Raw genomic sequence first — 20,086 nt, forward strand, 5'->3', positions numbered from 1 at the left:
AATAAAAAGGTGTGGCAGAATGCAAGAAGGGCGGTCTCTAGCCGCCCCGAGCACTTGATTTACTTTCACTCAAACACTCTCCTATCTTTATCATACTTAATTAGTGCATGCTTGTGTACATACATGCAACAGCTCAAGGGTGTCGAGCAGAAGACCACCTCTGAGAGTCTGTCCCTGTCCCCTTTCCAAGTCCCCAGAATTGAATTCAGGTCATCAGGCTCAAGAGCAAGCACCTTTGCCTCCTTGAGCCGTCTCACTGGCTCTAGTCCTCACACCGTATACTATCAGGCAGCTAATGTCAAACAGCTGTTGACTAAATCGCCATTCGCTTCCGTCAACTCCGACCGACATACTTAGGAACAGGGAACCTGAGCTGAGGAACTGCGTCCATTGGATGGGGCTGTGTGTGTATCTGTAGGGCATTTTTCCCATTAATTTATTTATTCACTTTTATTCACATTTATTCTGGATTGCAGCTCCACCCCTACACACAGATTCCCCTCCCCTTCTCCTCTGAAAAGGGAGAAGCCTCCCCACGCCCCCCTATTACCCCACTTTGGCACGTGGAGTCACTGAAGGGCTAGGCACATCCTATCCCCCTTAAGGCCAGACAAGGTGCTGCTCAGTTAGGGAAATGGGATCTACAGGCAGTCAACAGATTTAGGGACACCCCCTGCTCCAGTTGTTGGGGGTAGGGCCTTTTCTCAATTGCTAATTGCTATAGGAGGGCCCAGCCCAGCATGAGCAGTATCCTAGGCAAATGGTTCTGAGGTGTCTACGGAAGGTAACTGAACAAGCCAGAAGCCAATATGCTGCGCTCCTTCATGGTCTCCACTTCAGCTCCTGCCTCTAGGTTCTTGCCTCGGAAGACAAATAAACCATTTCCTTCTCACATGGGCTTTAGTCAGTGTTTTATCACAGCAACAGGAACTATTATGAAAATATGGGCCAAAGTTAGGGCTAACAAACACATGTGGAAACATAAAGATCTAAGACAACAAACATATGACTCTAAGCCATAACTGAGACTGGTTAGCCCGTTTAATAAACTGGATAGCCTTGTGTTGCTGTGATAAAGGTCATCACAAAAGCAGCCTGCGGAGGAAAGAGTTTATTGGGTGTACAGAGGGATAAGAGGCCACCATGGAAAGTGGGGTGTCAGGCAAGAGTAGCTGAGTAGGAAGCTGAGAGCTCCCATCTTCAAATGCAAGCACAAGCAATAAATCAGAGAAAGTAACCATGAAGTGGAGGAAGGCCATAAACAACCAAGCCTGCCTCCAGCACCTCCAGTGCCTCCAGCAAGGCTGCACCTGCTAAACCTCCCAGGAAGGTGCCACCAACTGGGGACCAAGAGGTCAAATATCTAGGGGGACTCATTCTCATTCAAATCACTACAAAATTGGCTGCAAACTATCACAACACATTTGCATACGAGTCCACTGATCTACGGGAAAAACAGGGCTGGGGAAAAACTCACTGGGTCAAAGGCCCACCAGCAAGCATGAGGACCGGAGGTCGGATCCCCAGAACCCAAGCAAGCAAAGCTGGGTAAGTAGCATATTCCTGTATTTCCAGATCTCCTGTGGGGAGAGGGAGGCAGAGACCAAAGTATCCTCAGAAGCTTGCAGGCCAACCAGTGTGCTGTACACAGCAGAGAATAACAAGAGACCCCCACCTCAAACCGGTCAGAAAGGCAGGAATGAAACCAAGACGGTCCTCTGACCTTGCCCTGTGCCCTGTAGCCTGTGTGCATACACATTTACATACATGAACACACACAGTTCAAAAGACAGACAAAAGTAGTCAAAAGGCAGAGAAAGTAATATTCTTTCCTATTGACCCAGGTAGAAAGTCAGTTCTAACCTAAGAGTTAGTTCTATGAGAATTAAAACAAAGTGAACGTTTTCTTTAAGGGGCTGGCCACTGGGAGTCTGACCATGTCCCATGACTATACAGGCAACTCAGATTGGACTCATTTGTGTGTGTGTTGGACCTGGAAGGACTGGGAAATGAGTGTGAGTGGGGTGCATGATGTGAAAATTCCAAATAAACAATAAAAAGATGATGCTGAAAATAATAAATAAAAACAAAGTGAAAGAAAAATTCCAATATTATTAAAATTAGCAGTCAAATGAACTTACTGTTTGGCCTGGTTAACATGAACCCCTAGTGTATAGCTTAGCCACTTGTAAGTCACCTGAAACAAAAAACAATTTTTAAGGTTTTATTAGCTGATTCCAGAGTACAGATAAGTGCCAAGAGCCTGTTCCTAGGGACTCTTATTCTCGGATGGCTGTGTCCTGTAAACTACAGCAGATACCAACAAGAAAAAAACCATATGACAAGTAAGGCCAGGGTACTTACCTTACAAACACTAAGATGCTTCACAGACTGATCAATGCAAAAGAATCTACAAAGGTGGGTCAGAGAGATGGGCAGTGGGGAAAGGCACTTGCTACCACACCCTTAAGAACCTGGGTTTGGCCGGGCGGTGGTGGCACACGCCTTTAATCCCAGCATTTAGGAGGCTGAGGCAGGAGGATTTCTGAGTTCAAGGCCAGCCTGGTCTACAGAGTGAGTTCCCAGGACAGCCAAGGTTATACAGAGAAACCATGTCTCGAAAAACAAACAAACAAAAAGAGCCTGGGTTTGATTTGTTGGATTCGTACGGTGGAATGAGAGAACTGGTCCTCTGACATCCATAATTGTGACATAGCACAATTATGTGTGTGTGTGTGTGTGTGCGCGCGCGCACGCGCATGACACTAAACATAATAAGAAAAGTCTTAAGAGTCTACAAAGCCAAGCCAAAGATTATTTAGCTCAAACTCCTTGTCTTACTTAAAAGCTCTCTGACCCTCTTGTCTTTAAGAAGCTACCTAAAACTATCCTAAAATTTATCTAAAACCTAGCATTACTTGAAAGCACATAACCCAGGAACTTCTCAGTAAATTTGCAACTATTCAAATGTTAAGAGGAACAGGTGGTGTGGGAATCAAAAAAAAAAAAAAAGAGAGAGAGAAAAATGGATAAATGTAGTATGGGGTAATTTCAAGAACTAGGGGCATCGAGCCTCCATCCTTCCCTGACCCGGTATGTCTGTTGTTTCTTCCAAAGCTAAACGATGCACTCCCAATAAGAGGACTAATAAAGATTGGTCAGAGGCAGAGTGGCAGACAGAGGCAGAGGGGAAAGAGACAGACCTGGGATTCAAGAATTTATCTATCCAGCCCTAATGGCCCTTGACGCGTTTATACACGTCATTTGACCCTTGGCTAAATCCCACTTCTAGGGATAACACAAAAGCCTGGAGGACCCGGGAGGTGTGAGTCGGTGTACCAAACTGTGTCCATGGGCTCACAGCAGCAAAGGTCCATCACACCCAAGTCTCTTCATTTTTACGCTAGCCCGAGGAGGTGGGTCAAGCTGCTTTCAATATTTAAATTTCCAGGAAGAGGAAACTGTCTCTGGTGGGTAAAGCACCAGGCAGTCGCCTATGAAAGTCGGCCAGTCTCAACTGTCTTGAGGGGCCACCACCCGACAGAGCAGGGAAAGGAAGCCTCACGAACCCCGCTGGCTTCCCAGGCTCCACGCCCCCGGACCTCACAATCCCGCCCAAGGCCCCGGGGCTTGGGCGCGCGCCAGAAGCTCTGCCCGCAGGGCGTGTCTCCCTACGCGGGTTTCGCGGTGACCAGTGGCCACCTCAGCCGGTCCCCGAGAAGCCACAGGCACCGGGGGTCGCGACCCCTCGCCGACCGGGCAGGCCCAGTCCCCCGCACACCCGCCTCGCACGGCCCCGCCTTCCCCACCCCCGTGGTCCTAGCTCCTCACGATCTTGTTCTGGTCCGTGACGAACTCGTCTATGTTTTCTAGATACAGCTGTTCCGCCATGGTGGTGCGGCTTCGAGCCCCGCGCTCAACCCGCCCCAGCCGTAGCTCCCGCCGGCGGGAAACAGCTTCGCTCACTCTCGGGTCACAGGTCGTCTCCCAGGGCAACCAAGGCGCCGCGCTACGGCGGCGGGTGAGGGCCAAACTAGTGAGAGGCCAGCCAGGGCTGATGTAGGGGGAAGTTGGAGCGAGACCGACCGGAAGTGAGGCGCGAGCCCGTGGTTGTCGGTGTGCACCTGAGAACGTTGCGATTTCTCTGCTACCACAAGTAGACTGACTCATAACCTTATATTTCACCGCTGGGGGCGGGGGAGTGCTGTGGCCAAGAGTACACATGGAGCCTACATTGTAAAGGAGAGGGAGGAGGGGGAAGAGGGGGAGGAGGGGTGGCTTAAAAGAGTTGGTGTCAGGCGTGGTGGTGCAAAAGCAAGCAGATCTTTGTGAGCTGAAGACCACCCTGTTCTACCCATGGAGCTCCAACCTAGCCAGAGCTACCAAGTAAGAGTCACTAGATTAGGGACATGATCTTTGGGTCAACCAGGAGTTTCCCGGAAGATGTGAAAAGACTGGGGAAAAGAGCAGACGAGAAATCAAATCATTCTATTTGGCTGGAGTTATAAGTGAGACGATACACATAAAACCTTCAAGCTGTGCTCACCACGATCACACTAATAATAGCTGGTAACTGTGTTGTTACACGACAAACATATTGAGCAAGTGCTTTGAAAATGAAATTTCATTTAGTCTCATAGAAACCCAGCAAATGCATTGTGTGGTTTTCATAGAGAATCATAACAGATGCCTGTAAATAAACCCAAGATCATGTCAAAGAGATTACAGTTGTGTCTACAAATACACTGAAAGGTTTTAGGGTCAAAAACAAATCAGAGAAGAGTATCCCTTGGAATTTTCCCTCCCACGAATTAAGAGATGAAGAAAGTCTTTTAGTTTCATGTATATTCCCCAGATATATCACAATTACTTACTTACTGAGTAACTAGCATGTGGTGGGCATCTCTAGCAGTGACCCTAATCCTCAAGTAGTCTTGTTAGATTTTATTATCCCTTTATACACACACACACATACAAAAGATGAGGTCCCATCATTTCAAACCACCTTCATGTTGTTCATGGGAAGAGTGACTAGGAAACAACTGCAAGGACTTTGAGACAGGGTTTGTGTAAACAAAAACTATTTTAAGTATGATCTTGGGGCCAATGAGATAGCTCAGTGGGTAAAGTGCTTGCAGCACAGACCTGATGACCTGAGTTCAGTCCCAGGGAGCCACATAAAGATGGCAGGAGAGAACTGATTCCTTGGAGTCATCCTTTGGTCTCCACACACCATGGTACATGCAGGCCCATGTATATGCACAAAATAATTAATAAATAAAAATTCAAACTTACTGTATTCATAATGTCAGAACACCCACGTGTAATAGACTCTCAGCAAATGAATTTTGCTTGAAGTTTGGTTACAATGAAGGCATTGAGAGCTAAGTGAAAATACTGCTGAGAAAGAAGTAGAGCTCTGATGTGCCCACTGTGACTTACCATCACTGAATGGGCAGGGGCCATGTTAGACTTTGTATTTAAATATTCTCGTGTAATCTCGTCAACAATCTAGGATGTAAATATTACCTGTATACTAATATATAGATGTCAGATAACTTGAGTCTTTATCTCAGTTTTATAGAAACTGTCCAGAGTTAGGTAGTTTGCTCCAAGCCACATACATAGCAAGTATGTTTCCGTCCAGGTATGCTAAAATAATCGCCCACCGTCTCAAAGCTGGGCTTGCTTTGGTGGTAGCATTGGGCTGCCTTTTGTTCTCATCTTGGTTTTTTTGAGGTTTGGGTTTTTTCTTGTCTTCCAACTGTTTAACTTTTTACAGATCTATGTGATTTTTTACAGTTAGAGAAAACAGGAAAGGTGAAGCACCAAGCAATGGAAAATCAGTCCATTGTCTTATTCCAGATATCAGAAGGGCTTTCCATATTTTGAGACATGAAATGCAAATGAAGCTAACACACTTTTGCCTACACACACACACACACACACACACACACACACACACACACATGACTTTAGAGCAAGCAGAATTTTCACTCCCTCTGCCTTGAGGATAAAGCTTGATATCAGTGTGTCCTGCTGGGACACATCAATGTTGTCTAGAAGCCAGCACCAGCAATCAGCCCGACAGCCAAAGATGGCCAAACAAAACTTACGCATGTCAGTGTCACACGACACCAGCAGTGGGAGCCAGAGGACCAAGACTCGGCCTAAGGTTGTCATCAGCTGCAGAAGGCCAGCCTTCCCTTTCTCTTCCCCATCATCTCCACCATGGCAGCAGTGAGCACTGTGATTCTGTCAGGGACCAGAGTGGGAATAGATAGTGTTGGACAGGTTGAGGAACACGCTACCTACATGTAGTCGAGATCCCCAAACCCAGTTATCAGCAAGGGGGCAGGCCTTTGATAGGAAGGTTAACCCCACCCTGGGATCCAGGACTCAGACACAGGCCTTATTGATACAGATGTGACAGATGGATATTAATGAATTCGATACCTGTTGCCTATATACCAGGTCTTATATGACCTTATAGGAACACAACGTGGTCTTCATCGTAGAATTTACAGTCTGAGGTTACAATTGAAGGTTATGGTGCCAAAGGAGGTGACTAAACACAATTAAAAACAGAAAATAAGGAGATAACTTTGAACTTGGGTATCTGGGGCTAGATACCATGTCTTTTCACTGTAGGCAAAATATGTAAGAAATAAACCCAGAATATTGTCTTAGTATGCCTTAACAGCAGATAACAAGCCCACAGTTCCTTTTTGTCAAAAAGGTTCTTCTAGGGCTTGGAAGAAGGACCAGCAGTTAAGAGCACTGCCTTTTCCAGAAGACCTGGGTTAGAGTTTCAGCACCCTCATGGTGGTTCACAACTGGCTATAATTCCAGTTCCAGGTATTCTGATGCCCTCTTGTGGCCACTGTTGGCACTGCACAGAGGTGGTATACAGGCACACAAGCAGGCAAAGTATAAACACACACACACACACACACACACACACACACCCGCCTACAGCCTCTTTTAAAAAGTCCTTCTATGACAGTATGTGTTACACTTTGTATAAGCAATGTTGTGGCGTGTAAAGCCAGCAAAGCCAGGTCACATCAACTTCTGGACTGGAATCCAAAGGACAGTACGATAAGCCTCCAGGTACTTATTGTGAAAAACACATCAGTGTGTCAATGTAAAATCTGTTATCAAGCATAAGTGTGGAGAACACACAGTTGCTGGTTCTCTCTCACCTGCACCACCCCTCCTGTCTCTGATTTCACCCACGCCTGGGTCCAGTAGGCCATGTACCTCTTTTTTTTAAAAGATTTTGTTGTATTCTTTTTTGTTATTGTTTGCTTGCTTGTTTGTTTGTTTGTTTTGATATAGTGTCTTGCTGTGTAGCCTTGGCTGGTCTGGAACTCCCTATGTAGACCAGGCTGTTCTTGAACTCACAGAGCTCTATCTGGCTCTGCCTTCAAAGGCAAGGACTGGAGATATCTACCACTACACCCAGTTCTTATTTTACCTTTAATTGTATGTATATGTGTGTGTGTGTGTGTGTGTGTGTGTGTGTGTGTGTGTGTGTGTGTGTGTGTGCATGCACATGTGTACAGGTACCCACAGAGACCAGAACAGGACACCAGATCCCCTGAAGCTGGAGTTACTGGCAATAAGTTCTGGGACCCAATCTCAGTCCTCTGAGCCATCTCTCCAACCCCTCCCATGTGTATTTTAAATAATTAATTCAATCATTTATGAAGAAAAAAAAAACAGCCAGAAGCCTCCCTCCATTCCACTCTTGGATCTGCTTAAAATATTTTCCTTTGTTTCTTTCACTGGAGGGGAAGGGGGCGTGGCTTGGAGAGTGCTTTGGAAAAGACCACATTGTAAGAGAAAATAAGCAGGAATCCCCATTTGGACATGTCCAGCAGGCTCCGGACCATGCCTGTCCTCAGATACAGGCTTGGGTCAGTAACCTGACAGTTAGTTATACAGGGTAACAGGCAATGTGGAGGACTGAGGACAGACCAAAGCGCAGGGAAGACCAGCAGTTAAGGGACAGTGAAGAAAACCCCGAGAAAGGGAAGTAACAGGGTGGAAGATCCCTGGGGCTCTCACAAAAGAAGTGAGTTTGAATCCCCAAAAGTACCAGTGCCCCTTCTGGTGTCACTGTGGAAGGTCTGAGAGGAACAGGATGGGTTTGGTAATTAGAAGGCCACTGGGGACATCAGCCAAGGAGTGGGGCTGGACTGCTAGGGCTCTGTGAGGTGAAAGGTGAGGAAAATCAAGAAGACTTGGAGATGCCTCTGGCCAGTTAGCCAGGTGGAAATGAGCTGGGAGGGCCTGTGGAGGGTTATAGGGTTCCTAGCACATCTGCACCTCCCCTAGAGGAAATGCAGCGGGTGTCTCTAATTAGCAACTGTCTTTGACTGACTGGTTTTGTATCAGCTTGACCCAACCTAGAGTCAACTGAGAGGAAGGAACCTCAGTTGACAAAATGCCTCCATAAGATGCAGCTGTAAGGCCTTTTCTAAATTACTGATCATTAAGGGAGAGCAAGCTGATGAAACCATAGAAGCAAGCCAGTAAGCAGCACCCTCCATGGCCTTTGCATCAGCTCCTGCCTCCAGGTTTCAGCCCTTCTTGAGACCCTGTCCTGATTTCCGTCAATGATCTGCAAGCGTAAACCAAATAAACCATTTTCTCCCCAACTTGCTTTTTGGTCATGGTGTTTCCTCACAGCAATAGAAACCCTGACTAAGACAATCATGATAAGCATTCTGGGGGCACCTCCATGTAAGGCTGGGGTACCCAACTATTTGACATCATAATACATTTTCATCTGAAGAGTCCATGCTTGAAAAACAGTGTGGTCTAATTACAAGAAACACACAGAGAAAATCTCAATTTCCCTCTCTCTCTCCCTCCCTCCCTCTTCCCTCTTCTCTCTCTCTCTCTCTCTCACACACACACACACCAACAACAACAACAACAACAATAGCAACACTAACATCAACACCAAACCCCGCCTACTATTTTAAGTACGTTCATGATTTTGTGTATTGTGGCTGTCCTTGGTCCCCATGCTCAGTGGAGGGGTCTCAGTCAGAGCCTCCAGCTACAGGAACGAAAGGCTGAATCTGCAAGAGCGTTCAGCAGACTTGGTTCCCAGGGACTGGGCTATCCTCAAAAGGCCTTTTCATTCCAACCCCAGCCCCCACTTAGCCATAGCCCTGGGGTGGGCCCTTAGCAAATATTTGTTGACAGATAACTGAATGATGGAAGGGTGAGGTTGAATTGCGTATTGTTGGGCTCTATAATCCCTTTTGTTGAACTATAGAATATCGTTTGTGGAAGGCGTTGTTTCCTTGTCCTTCCACCACTGAAATTCTTTTATGGTCTTTTATCAGAGTGACCATTATTGATAAGCTGCCTCGGGAAATCCAGCTCATTTGAAGGGCCTGGTGATCAGATAGGCAGGAAGATGCATGGCCAAAGGGAGCACAGTTGGGACCAAATCCAGGTCCTAAGCTGGCTTGAGTTCTTCAAGGCACACTGATGCTAGAGACCCCAGAGGATTGTCTCAAACATCCCTTACACACACGCACACCCTTTGCATGACACTGTGAGGGCTGGAGACAGCTCAAAGGTTAACAGCAGATACTGCTCTTACAGAGGACCTAGATTTGGTTCCCAGCACCCACATCAAATGGCTCAGAACCAACTGCAACTCCAACCCCAAGGGATACAGTGCCCTCTTCTGGCCTTTATGGATATCTGCACTCACATGCATATTCCTGCACACAGACACATACATAAACATGTAATTTAAATTTTTTCTAAAGAAAGAAATATACTATATACTTTAGGCTGACTAGTTGAAATGTCTTACCTTTCCATAGTTTCTTCTAAGTCTGGAGCAAAAGAAATAGAATCAGAGGTCAGCCTTCCTATACTGACCCTGATGGTCTTCCTTCCACTGTCCCCCCAGGGCACTTCCCTCACAGCCTTAGATCTCCTTGCAGCTGCTGTGATTCATCCTCTTTATCATCTGTGTTCTTCTTTAAGTTGTGGTCTTCTTAAGAAAACCCATGCTCACCGTCTTCTTCTCTAGCTGTGTCCCCATCTCTCCTGCCCTATCCTGGCCCATCTCAGCACCAGTTTCAAGATGACCCTATGTTCCCTGCTGGTCCCTCTGTGGTTCCTAATGGCTCTGAGGATAAAGTCTCCATTTCTTAGCAGAGAAGAAGAGGTTCTGGGTTTTCTAGATCTTGTCCTGTCTCCATCTCTCTCTTCAGCAATGTGAGACTGCCATAGGCTTTGATTATGTCCCCACAGAACATAGTATCATAGACAGTACTAATTGCTTCTCAGGAGGTTCTCTCTCTCTCTCCTCTCTCTCTCTCTTCTCTCTCTCTCTCCCTCTCTCTCTCTCTCTCTCTCTCTCTCTCTCTCTTTCTCTCTCTCCACTAAATTTTTTAAGTATCCATACCATACACATCTCTGTTCCTGAGTGTGTCGTGAGCTCCTGTATGTGTCTGGTTCACGGCAGTTCAGCTGGGCCTACAATTGCTATGGCTAGGCCACCAGCAAGCCACCAGATGTGAAATAGTTAGTGAGAGATAGCAGGCCAGTCAGGAATGTTCCCAGACTGCAGTGTTGCGTTTCTGATTGCCTACCACTCCTCATTGTTCTCTGATCCATTCCCTCATGTTATCATCTGCCTCTGCCAGACATTTCTGCCTCTGAGAACTCTGCTAACTCTGCCGGGTCAGAGAAAAGGGACCATCCCTCTTCTGGGCACTGAATGAGACTCTCATGAGGCATTTCTTCCTCTGGAAAGCTGGCCTCCCACTTGACAGTCCACAGGAGCCACGCTTCCCACAGATCGGCTGTCTTAAGGGCAGGTGCCAGGTGGCTCTCCTCTTGTGGTCCAGCCCCGAGTAAAGGTCACCTCAGCCTCCAACAGTCAGTCCGTCTCTGTAGTTCCCTATTCACAACCACAGTTCTCATGCCAAGTAGCCCTTGATTGGTCGCCCCACATGAGGTTGCTCTAGGGCACACACTGCTTTATTTTAACTGGAAGAAAAAAAATACACCCATTTTAGTATGAGTTGCATGGGTTTCAGACATTTTATAAAGTTGTGGAAATATCAAAATCAAATTTTAGATTATTTCTATCACACTCGCACACACACACACACACACACACACACACACACACACCATCTCTTGTGGCCTCATTTCTTACATATGCAGTCAATCTCTGACCCAACCCTCAGACCCAAGCAACCACTCATTTCCTTTCTGTCTCTAACATCTTTGCCTTTTCTAGAAATTTCTACATGGAGAGTGTGTATGGTTGCTGTTATGGACTGAGTTATGTAACCCACACACCCCTATGCTTCCAAGATTGTTATGTTGAAATCTGAATCCTGAGTTCCTCAGAACATGACTGTACTTGGAGATCACTGAGTTATACATGAGGTTACTGGGTCGGGGTGGGGTGGGGTGGGGGGCTTGATCTAATAAGGATGCAAGTCCTAGAGGGAAGAGGAGGCCATGTGGAGACACAGGGAGATGATAGCGACATGCTAAGAAGAGAGGCTCAGAAATCAACTCAACTAATCCCTGATCTTAGACTTCTATCGAGAAAAGAAATTCCTGTTGTTTAAGTCACCTCCTCTTCATTGCTGCATGCAGCCCAAGAGAGTGAGTAGAGCCCCTTGCCCATTAGTTGCACACATCAGTTACACACTGGGACAAAACACCCGTGGGTGAACAGGAGAGGTGTGACATGGCTCACCATCTTAGGAGTGTAAGTTCACGGTTGCTTAGTCCCATTACACTGAGTACAGCTGCTCGCCTCATGGCGACCAGGCAGCAGAGAGAGGAAGGGGCTGGGGGTACAGTATACCTTCCAAGAGTGTTGGGAGCACTCTCCCAACAACCTACTTTCTACAGTTATACCTCATCCCAACCTCTCAATAGCCTGTTAAGACACGGGTCCATGCCTGGATGAATTCAAACATGAATTAGAACCTTCACAATCCAACCATTTCCCAGAGCCCCACCTCTAAGCACTGTTGCATTGGGGATATCAGTGAGATCCCATCTAACGACAGCAATGAAAGTACAAACAGAAGAGGCCAAAGCAGGTGTGATGCTAGCCCAGATCATACAGAACCAACCCAGTAGGACAATCCCTGCCATGTCTATTCTAGTCCATAATACCAGACCTAGAGCCACCCCAAACTGGTAGTCTTAGTGTACCCCAAACTAGAAATTACTACCACTCCTCCCTGACCTGTAAAAAGAACCCCACTCTTCCTGCTTCTGGTTTTTTATTTTAATCTCGTCATGGTCTTTTGCAGAGCAGGGACTGACCCTGCAACTTTGCAAATGTTAAAAAACACTCAGTTGCTGAGCCACCATCCCAGCTTCCTGCTTATTTGCAGACAATTCCCCACCTTTTAGTTGTAAGATAACTAATGACGGGCATTATTGATAAACATTGCACTCAGCCTGGAACCACTAAAGTACATATTCAAAATATACTAAGCACTGCTGGCTAACAGGCAAACAATACATTTTCCCCCTTTAGAGTCAGGCTTTCTTTGTTCTATTCCTTTAAAAACGTCATGAGAACTTTTTTCTTAAATAGGAATAGAACAAAGAAAGCCATAACTCCTATTCACAAGAGCATATTCTCCCAGCCCTTCCACAACTACCTCGCTGTCACTGCTCCACTGATTTTCTAAAGAAGGAGCTTGGAGCTTCTGTGAGCAGCCATCCTGACTAACGGGCTCTTAGACAGCCCTAACCCACCCATCAGGAGGCAGGGTTTTAGTTCCCAAGCTTGGAAATCCAATTCCTTGCTTACTTTCTTCCAAACCAGAAGTCTGCCAACTTGATAAGAGTGAAGCTGAAGGGGATCAGGTGTGAAAGGGTAAGCTTGGGTCTTGCAAAGCACAGCAGAAAATAGGGAACTTCATTCAAAAGGCCATTGGAAATTAGCAACATAGAAACAGAACTCAGTGAGCTAAAAACAAGGTCGTTTTCTCTGAAAGATAACATTCATTTTGCCAAAGCACAGCTCTCACCTAAAGTGGGGATAAAAGATAGTTTATTCTAGGGACACATATGAGTGACCATGGCCTGGGAGTAGAGACTTAAGTCACCCCTGAAGTCCATGTTCCAACGTGCAAGTAGTTTTCATGATGTTTTTATAGTAACAAAGAAAGCCATAAATCAAGACGCTTTTCAAATATACTGGTAGGCACATCCGATCTGCGGGCCACAGGGTGATGGGTACAACAGAGAAGTGGGCGAGGAAGGCTCTTCAGGAAGCTGAACATAACTCAAAGTGTCATTAGGCTCTAGACCTTCAGCATTCCAGGTCCTCACATCACTGACAGCGATGGAGTTTTTGACATTGACCTATCAATCAGCCTTTGAGTACACAGCTCCTTCCAGGAATTTTTGTTTACAAATTTAAAACTCTGTTGCTGAAAGTTACAGGTTCTAACCTAACGGATTGAGCTAAGTCATACCTGTTGCTAATTCTTTTTGGGGTTTTTTTTTTGTGTGTGTGTGTGTGCGTTTTGTTGTTGTTGTTGTTGTTGTTATTTGTTTGTTTGAGACATGGTTTCTCTACATAGCCCTGACTGTCCTGGAATTTACTATGTAGAGCAGGCTGTCCTCAAACTCAGAGATCTGCCCCTCTGCCCCTCTGCCCCTCTGCCCCTCTGCCCCTCTGCCCCTCTGCCCCTCTGCCCCTCTGCCCCTCTGCCCCTCTGCCCCTCTGCCCCTCTGCCCCTGCCTGGATTAGAGAAGTGCACCACCATGCCCAGCCCATGAGCTTTTCCTTCTTAAAAGATGTTAAACAAAACATAAACTCTACCATATCCCAGAGGCAAAAAAAAAAATTCTGTTAAAACATATACAAACTAAGGTTTAACACTGACACACAATAATTTTGATATTATTTTTGGAACATTCCTGGCAAACCAACATAAGAATCAAAGCAATTAGGCCGGGTGTGTTGGGGCACATGCCTACAGAGGCAGGAGAATGGCCACAAGCTTAGGAACTATGTGCTGAGTTCCATGCCAGGCAGAAAGACCTTGATGGGGGTGGGGAGGGAGGGAGAGGGAGAGGGAGAGAGGAGCTATGACCAGTGCAGTGCCTGGGATCCCAGCACTTAGGAGATGGAAGCAGAGAGACCAGGAGCTCACACCAGCCTAGGCCCCAGAGGGAGTCTGAGGCCAGCCTTAGATTCATGAGACCCTATCTCAAAAAATAAAGAAATAATAAATCCAAGCAATTATTTAGTATCAGGGCCTAATTCAAAAAGGTGAAGGTTCTGTGTCCTTGCTTTCAGGCTAACAGTTAGCTTGGATGAAGAGGGTGGTTGTTCCGCACTTCCTGGACGTCAGGCCAGGTGAGAGGCGGGGTTTTAAAAGCACTTGGCTCCCGAAAGAAAAAGCCGAATTTCAAGTTAGCCTTTGTAACTGCAATAAGATCCAAGAAGGGCAATCTGAGGGGACTTTTTAATTTTTTTTTTTTAATTTTTATTGAGACAGGCATTCCTATATTCCTAGGCTGGCCTGGAACCCACTATGTAACTGAGGAAGACCTTGAACCTCAGACCCTCCAGCCTTGACCTCTCACGTGCTGGCTCATTGCATCACCAGGCCTGGCTTTGCTTTTGTGTGACTTATGTTTTTTACATTTCTGGGGAAACGTACTTGTTTGTCTGGACGTATGTTCCTATGTGTGGGCATAATAGCTTCGGGGGTGGGGAACCAAGTATCTGGCTTTTTTCACTTCTATTAAGAGAGACAAGATCTGCTTCCTTCCAAGACTCATATAGCAGCAAATTCATCATTTAGGAAAGGGATTTGGAGGTCAGGTCCCAACCAAATGAGCAAGCCAGCCAGTCAACAACCACAGCAGTGCTAAACCCTGGCATCCACATCTACAACTGTAATTCTAATTCAAATGTAATTATTTAACCTATCATTCAGACACTCACTCAACCATGCATGCCTATGGTCACTGTAAGGATTTATTAAGTACTCACAAACTCCAGACCCACTGCAGAGAGAGCCCTGTAGAACCAGAAACAGAACACTCTCTGTGAGGCCTTCTCCCTGCAGACGCTCCCTCACTCAGGGAACACCACAAGGGACCCAGCCAAAAGTACAAAGAGCACAAAGGAGCAGCCTGTCTGCTTGGCTTGAGGTTGGGTTGGGGCTGGGGGTGAGGGAGGCAGGGTTGGAAAGTTTTTATGGAGATGACCTTGAAGAGAGTCTTAAAAAAGGGGGGCTGGTACTTTGCTAGGCATGAAAGAGTCAAGTGTATTGGGCAAACCCATGAGGGCAAAGTAGGAAGGAAGTTCTTAGAAAGAAGGCACACCTTCCACTGAGCCTTCTGCAAGATTAGAACGTCAATGATTGTGGGGAGGTAGCAATGTTGCAGGTCCAGAACTTAATTGCAGAGTGTGATGGGCTGCCTTTGGTCCCCTTAATAGCCACTTCTTGTTCTTCATCTGACCTAGCATCCTTGTGACTAACAGATGAAACCATTTGGAAGGCAATAACTCAGCAGATAGACCACTGGCTTCCACCCAAAGGCTAAGAGTGTCACAGGAAAGCATCTGAGACCTAGAATAGCATTTTCTCCACTTTGCCATGACCCACTCCCTCTGGATGTTTCCACTGATGTTTTTGCAATAACAGCTTTCTTTAGTCTGTTACTACAAAAGTTTCATAAACAGTTACAGCTTTGGAACGTGGTATTTGGGGCAACTTAATTCTGTCTTCTTGGGCCATGGTCCCTCCTATTTGGCTCTGAAATAAATAATCACTTACCACCTTCGAAGGTAAGTATTAAAGTCATGCCTCATGCAACTAAGGGATGACATAGCCAGGCTATGGTATTGCAAGAGCCAGTGCTGCGTTTGGAGGATACACAAATGAGTCAAGAGGCCATGCATTTGTTGAGTGACCATGAACAAGTCAGTCACTGCTAACCATCTCACCTATGTGATGTCCAAATGGGGATTCCTCTCGAAGGCTAATGTAAAGATCATGGGCCTAAATATGCTTTGTACATTTATGGGGTTTAGATGAGATTGGCCCCCACTTAGCCTCATATATTTTCATCTGTAGTTCTCAGTTGGTGGAAGATTAGGAGATATGGCCTAGCTGAAGTAGGTATGTCTTTGGGGATGGCTTTGATGTTACAAAAGCCCACTCCTGATTGCCACCAAGCTCCCTGCTATGATGACAATGGACACTGTAACCAAGCCCCCAGTTAAATGTTTTCTTTGTAGGAGTTGCCTTGGTCTTGCAGTAGAACAGTGACTAACAATGCCCAACACCAGGTGTGGTACACAGAGCATACTCCTTCAACATCTGAGGCAAGAAGAGAGGAAAACAATCACTTTTGAAATTATGACTATCTTCCAAAGACTGTAATAATTGCTTTGTCAACATTATCTTTCTAGTAGCCTAAAGTAGCAACCATTGTCTGCCCCTTCCCAAAGCCCTAATAACATGTGATTCTCCAAGATCCAAATATTGGGAGGTGGTGGGACCTTTAAGAAGTCATTACATGCTAGTTCGTGATGGTATGCTCCTTTAATTACAGCACTTGGGTAGCAGAGGCAGGCCGATCTCTGAGTTCAAGGCCAGTCCAGGGCTGCAGAGTGTGTTCCAGGATAGCCAACAATACATACAATAGAAAAACCTTGTCTTGAAAAACAAACAAACAAAAGTCATTACGTTTAAGAGATAATTGGAGCATTAAGAGAAATCATGCAGTTTTTGAGAAATTAGATTGATTTCAAAATGGTGGGTTGTTATAAAAGTGTTGGCTCTCAGTTCCTGCCTGCTGTTTGTCCTATGTGTCCTTTCTGTTTTCTACCATGTCAGTCATAGTACATGGGCCTGAGCAGATAGCAGTCAAATAACCTCCTTTCCTTGTAAGGGTCCAAGAAGACCTCAGACTCTAACAGTACACAAAGACAAAGAGCCTTTATTCTGCAGAAACAGTCAGCATGTGTGAGGGGAGGTGTGGGGGGGTCAACCATCCAAGCACAATGGTTATGGGGGGAGGAGAGGGGCTTGCAGCCCCCTTTTAAAGCCAGTTACAGGTCTTCCATTTGTGGTTAGGTCACCATCATCAGGATTGGTTGAGCATATGGAATGGTATATTTGTACACTTCTGATTGGTTTGTTCCTTGAGGGAGAGAGAGTTACCATATAGGGACTTCTCCATATCTGTTGTAAGCCCCTGGCCAGATGTCAGGGCAGTTGCTGATTGGCTGCCCTTTTTCTGTGGTCCCCCACCCCAGAAGAATTTGTCCTTCTGGGAAATTGAAGCTTAAGGCTTAACATGGCTGTCTGTTCTAAAATGGAGTGAGTCCTCTCATCCTTTATAAATTAACCTCTCTTGGGTATTGTCTTAGTTAGGGTTTCTATTACTGTACAAACATCATGACCAAGAAGCAAGTTGGGGAGAAAAGGATTTATTCAGCTTACATTTCCACGTTGCTGTTCATCACTAAAGGAAATCAGGACTGGAACTTAAGCAGATCAGGAAGCAGGAGTTGATGCAGAGCCATGAGGGATGCTTCTTACTAACTTGCTTCCTCTGCCTTGCTCAGCTTGCTTTCTTATAGAACCTAAGACTACTACTAGCCCAAGGATGGCATCACTCACAATGGGCCCTCCTCCCTTGATCACTAATTGAGAAAATGCCTTACAGCTGGATCTCATAGAGGCATTTTCTCAACTGAAGCTCCTTTCGCCATGATAACTCCAGCTTGTGTCAAACTAACACAAAACTATCCAGTACAGGTATTTTGTTAGAACAATAGAAGAGAGACTTAGACCACCACCAATGTTTCTGAGTTGCCCAGGGCTCTATTGGTGCTAGCGCCAAGTCTTACACAGCAGCAGTCTCCTCAGTTGTGAGCAAAGTCTGGCATGCTTATCTCACAAAAGAGAAACTGAGGCTCAGAGAGATCTTACAATGTGCCCAAGTCACATTTACTGATAGTCAAAATTTGAACCCAGATCAAAAAAGATTTTTTAAAAAACAAACAAACTACAGGGGCTGGAGGGTGACTAGACATTGGAGTATATGAAACCCCTGGTTTTTTAGGCTCATGCTAAGCTTGGATTGGGGAGTTATCTCCGGAGACTGCCCAGAGGAAATCTCTGCACCCTGACCCCATCAAGGGCAAGCCCGTCAAGGCATGGTGCCTGCTCCTCTGTCTTTTTATACCATAGAAACTGCTTTGTTTCTGCGGGGTGATTGAGCCTCTCCTGCTTGATCCTGTTTATGCTTTTCCCTTGTGTTTTGTCTTCTTTAAGCATGAAGGAACAATTTAGCCTTTCTAGTTCCCACCGCCTGATCCCCCAAGCACGTGGCTTTGAGTCTCCAGTAATAGAATTGCAGTAATCACTTAGTTGGAGGTGAGTGGGGGAAACTGGGTGTCCAGCAGGCATCAGCACCAAGTACTTCTCAGATGCTAATGCCTGAGTCCAGCCTGGAAGGACTCTACTAAATCAGTAACCATGAACACATTACTTATATAACTCTACATTTCCTCCCGGAGGTCACCGTTCCCAGCTCAGCACAGCTGTGGGCTCAAAAGGAGAGGAGAGCGGGCAGTCAGCACATAACAGACCAACCGGAAGATGTGCAGTCAGAACCAGCTCTGTAGGGCCTAAAGCAAAACAAAAATACAGGCGCTCTCTCTCTCTCTCTCTCTCTCTCTCTCTCTCTCTCTCTCTCTGTCTGTCTGTCTTTAAAATTGTATTGTGTTTGTTTATTCATGGGGAGCAGGAGGGTTGGAGGATGGCTCAGTGATTAAAACTACATACTACTTTCCCAGAGAACCAAGTTCAGTTCCTAGCACCCACATTAGGCAGCTCACAACCACCTGTAGTTCCACATTCAGGGGATTCAAGTTCCTCCTTTGGGCCCCAGAGGCACCTGCACTCTTATGTATGCACATATATACCATGCACAGATACATACCCATTAACATAAGCTAAAAATAAAATCTTTATAAAAATAAAGGAAATGTTAATTTTCCTCCCCTCAGACATGCTCAAACCCATGAACTTCCTTAATTCACAGCCCGGGCTCCAGGTGCACTGAGCCCGCCTCGCTGTTGCCATAAATAAGGACATCCATTGTTTATCTTTGGGGCTGGGGGTGTAGCTTGGTGATACGGTGCTTGCCTAGGATGCTCAAGTGCCTGGATTTGATTCTTCTGCTCCACATAGAATAGGTTTAATTGTGAAAATGCTCTTCTTAGCTACTATGGGAGATAGTGTATGGGTAAAGGGGTGTTGTGGGTAAGGGTCCCCAAAGAATCCGATCAACAAAGCCCAGAGGCTTGGGAGTCCCTCCCATTCCCAGCCCCTTCCTGGACTGTCTGTGGTCCTAAAGAGTCTAGATGAAGGTCAGGCAGCTGAGCTACTTGCTTCCTTAACACTTCCTATTTTCCCCACTCCATTCTTTCATCTTCCCTCTCTCTCAGACGCCAGACTTAAGTGAGGCTAGGACATCACACATCCTTTCTCAGAGACACGGCCGGTCATCTTTCCACTGCCCCTATTGCGTCACCGAAGTCCTTCTGGATCTCCAGGAAAGGAACTGTGGGCCTGGGGCCCAATGGCAAGGAAGGAGCTTCCGAGGAAGGTGACTGTCCTTTGGGTAGGAGGGATGCTCCCGGCCAGAGTGCGGCAGAGTGCTAGGAGCCTGGAAGTCAGCCAGTGTCTCATCTTTTGTTTTTTCCTCCTAGGGCTTCCTGTCTCAGAGGTGGCTAGAGAGTCATCAGGACTTCCTGGCCTCTACAAATAAACCTTTCCGTTGCAGTTGTTCAGGCCACACTTCCAGGCCAGACAGAGCAAGTTGGTGGGCAGTACCAGATGACAATTCAGCCCTCGGAGGAAATGCCCACCCCCACCCCCACCCCCACGCCCACCCCAGATCCCATCAAAGATGCATGCAGGAGGAGGTTATGCACTGCACTCTTCAATCTCCCACTTTGGGGGTAAGTGGATGAGGAGAAGTATCGGAGATTAACAGTTTATCCTCGGAGGAG

The 20,086-nt window shown here is 46.2% G+C and overlaps 1 protein-coding gene and 1 long non-coding RNA gene across 6 annotated transcripts in view; one reads left to right on the forward strand and one right to left on the reverse strand.

Moving 5' to 3' along the window:
• The window catches only part of Pold3 (polymerase (DNA-directed), delta 3, accessory subunit), a 39,393-nt gene extending 35,423 nt beyond the window's left edge, over positions 1-3,970 (reverse strand). For 2 of the 5 annotated variants that reach the window (XM_030242943.1, XM_006508150.4), the window contains exons 1-2: positions 2,365-3,830; positions 2,142-2,197 (exon numbers count right to left, since the gene is read on the reverse strand). Coding sequence is in view for 2 of the 5 variants with exons in the window: in NM_001368380.1 (NP_001355309.1) it covers positions 2,142-2,197; positions 3,832-3,891 (116 nt within the window). In the remaining 3 variants the exon portion in view is untranslated. The other 3 variants (NM_001368380.1, XM_030242944.1, NM_133692.2) reach the window with 3 other exon arrangements.
• Positions 3,971-14,347: 10,377 nt separating this feature from the next.
• Gm34760 lies at positions 14,348-19,955 on the forward strand. The gene is made up of 3 exons (XR_378370.1): positions 14,348-14,398; positions 19,520-19,680; positions 19,784-19,955. It is a non-coding gene; the product is annotated as a predicted gene, 34760 (long non-coding RNA).
• Positions 19,956-20,086: the final 131 nt, after the last annotated feature.

Source organism: Mus musculus, chromosome 7, assembly GCF_000001635.26.
Source record: "Mus musculus strain C57BL/6J chromosome 7, GRCm38.p6 C57BL/6J".
Taxonomy (NCBI): Eukaryota; Metazoa; Chordata; class Mammalia; order Rodentia; family Muridae; genus Mus; species Mus musculus.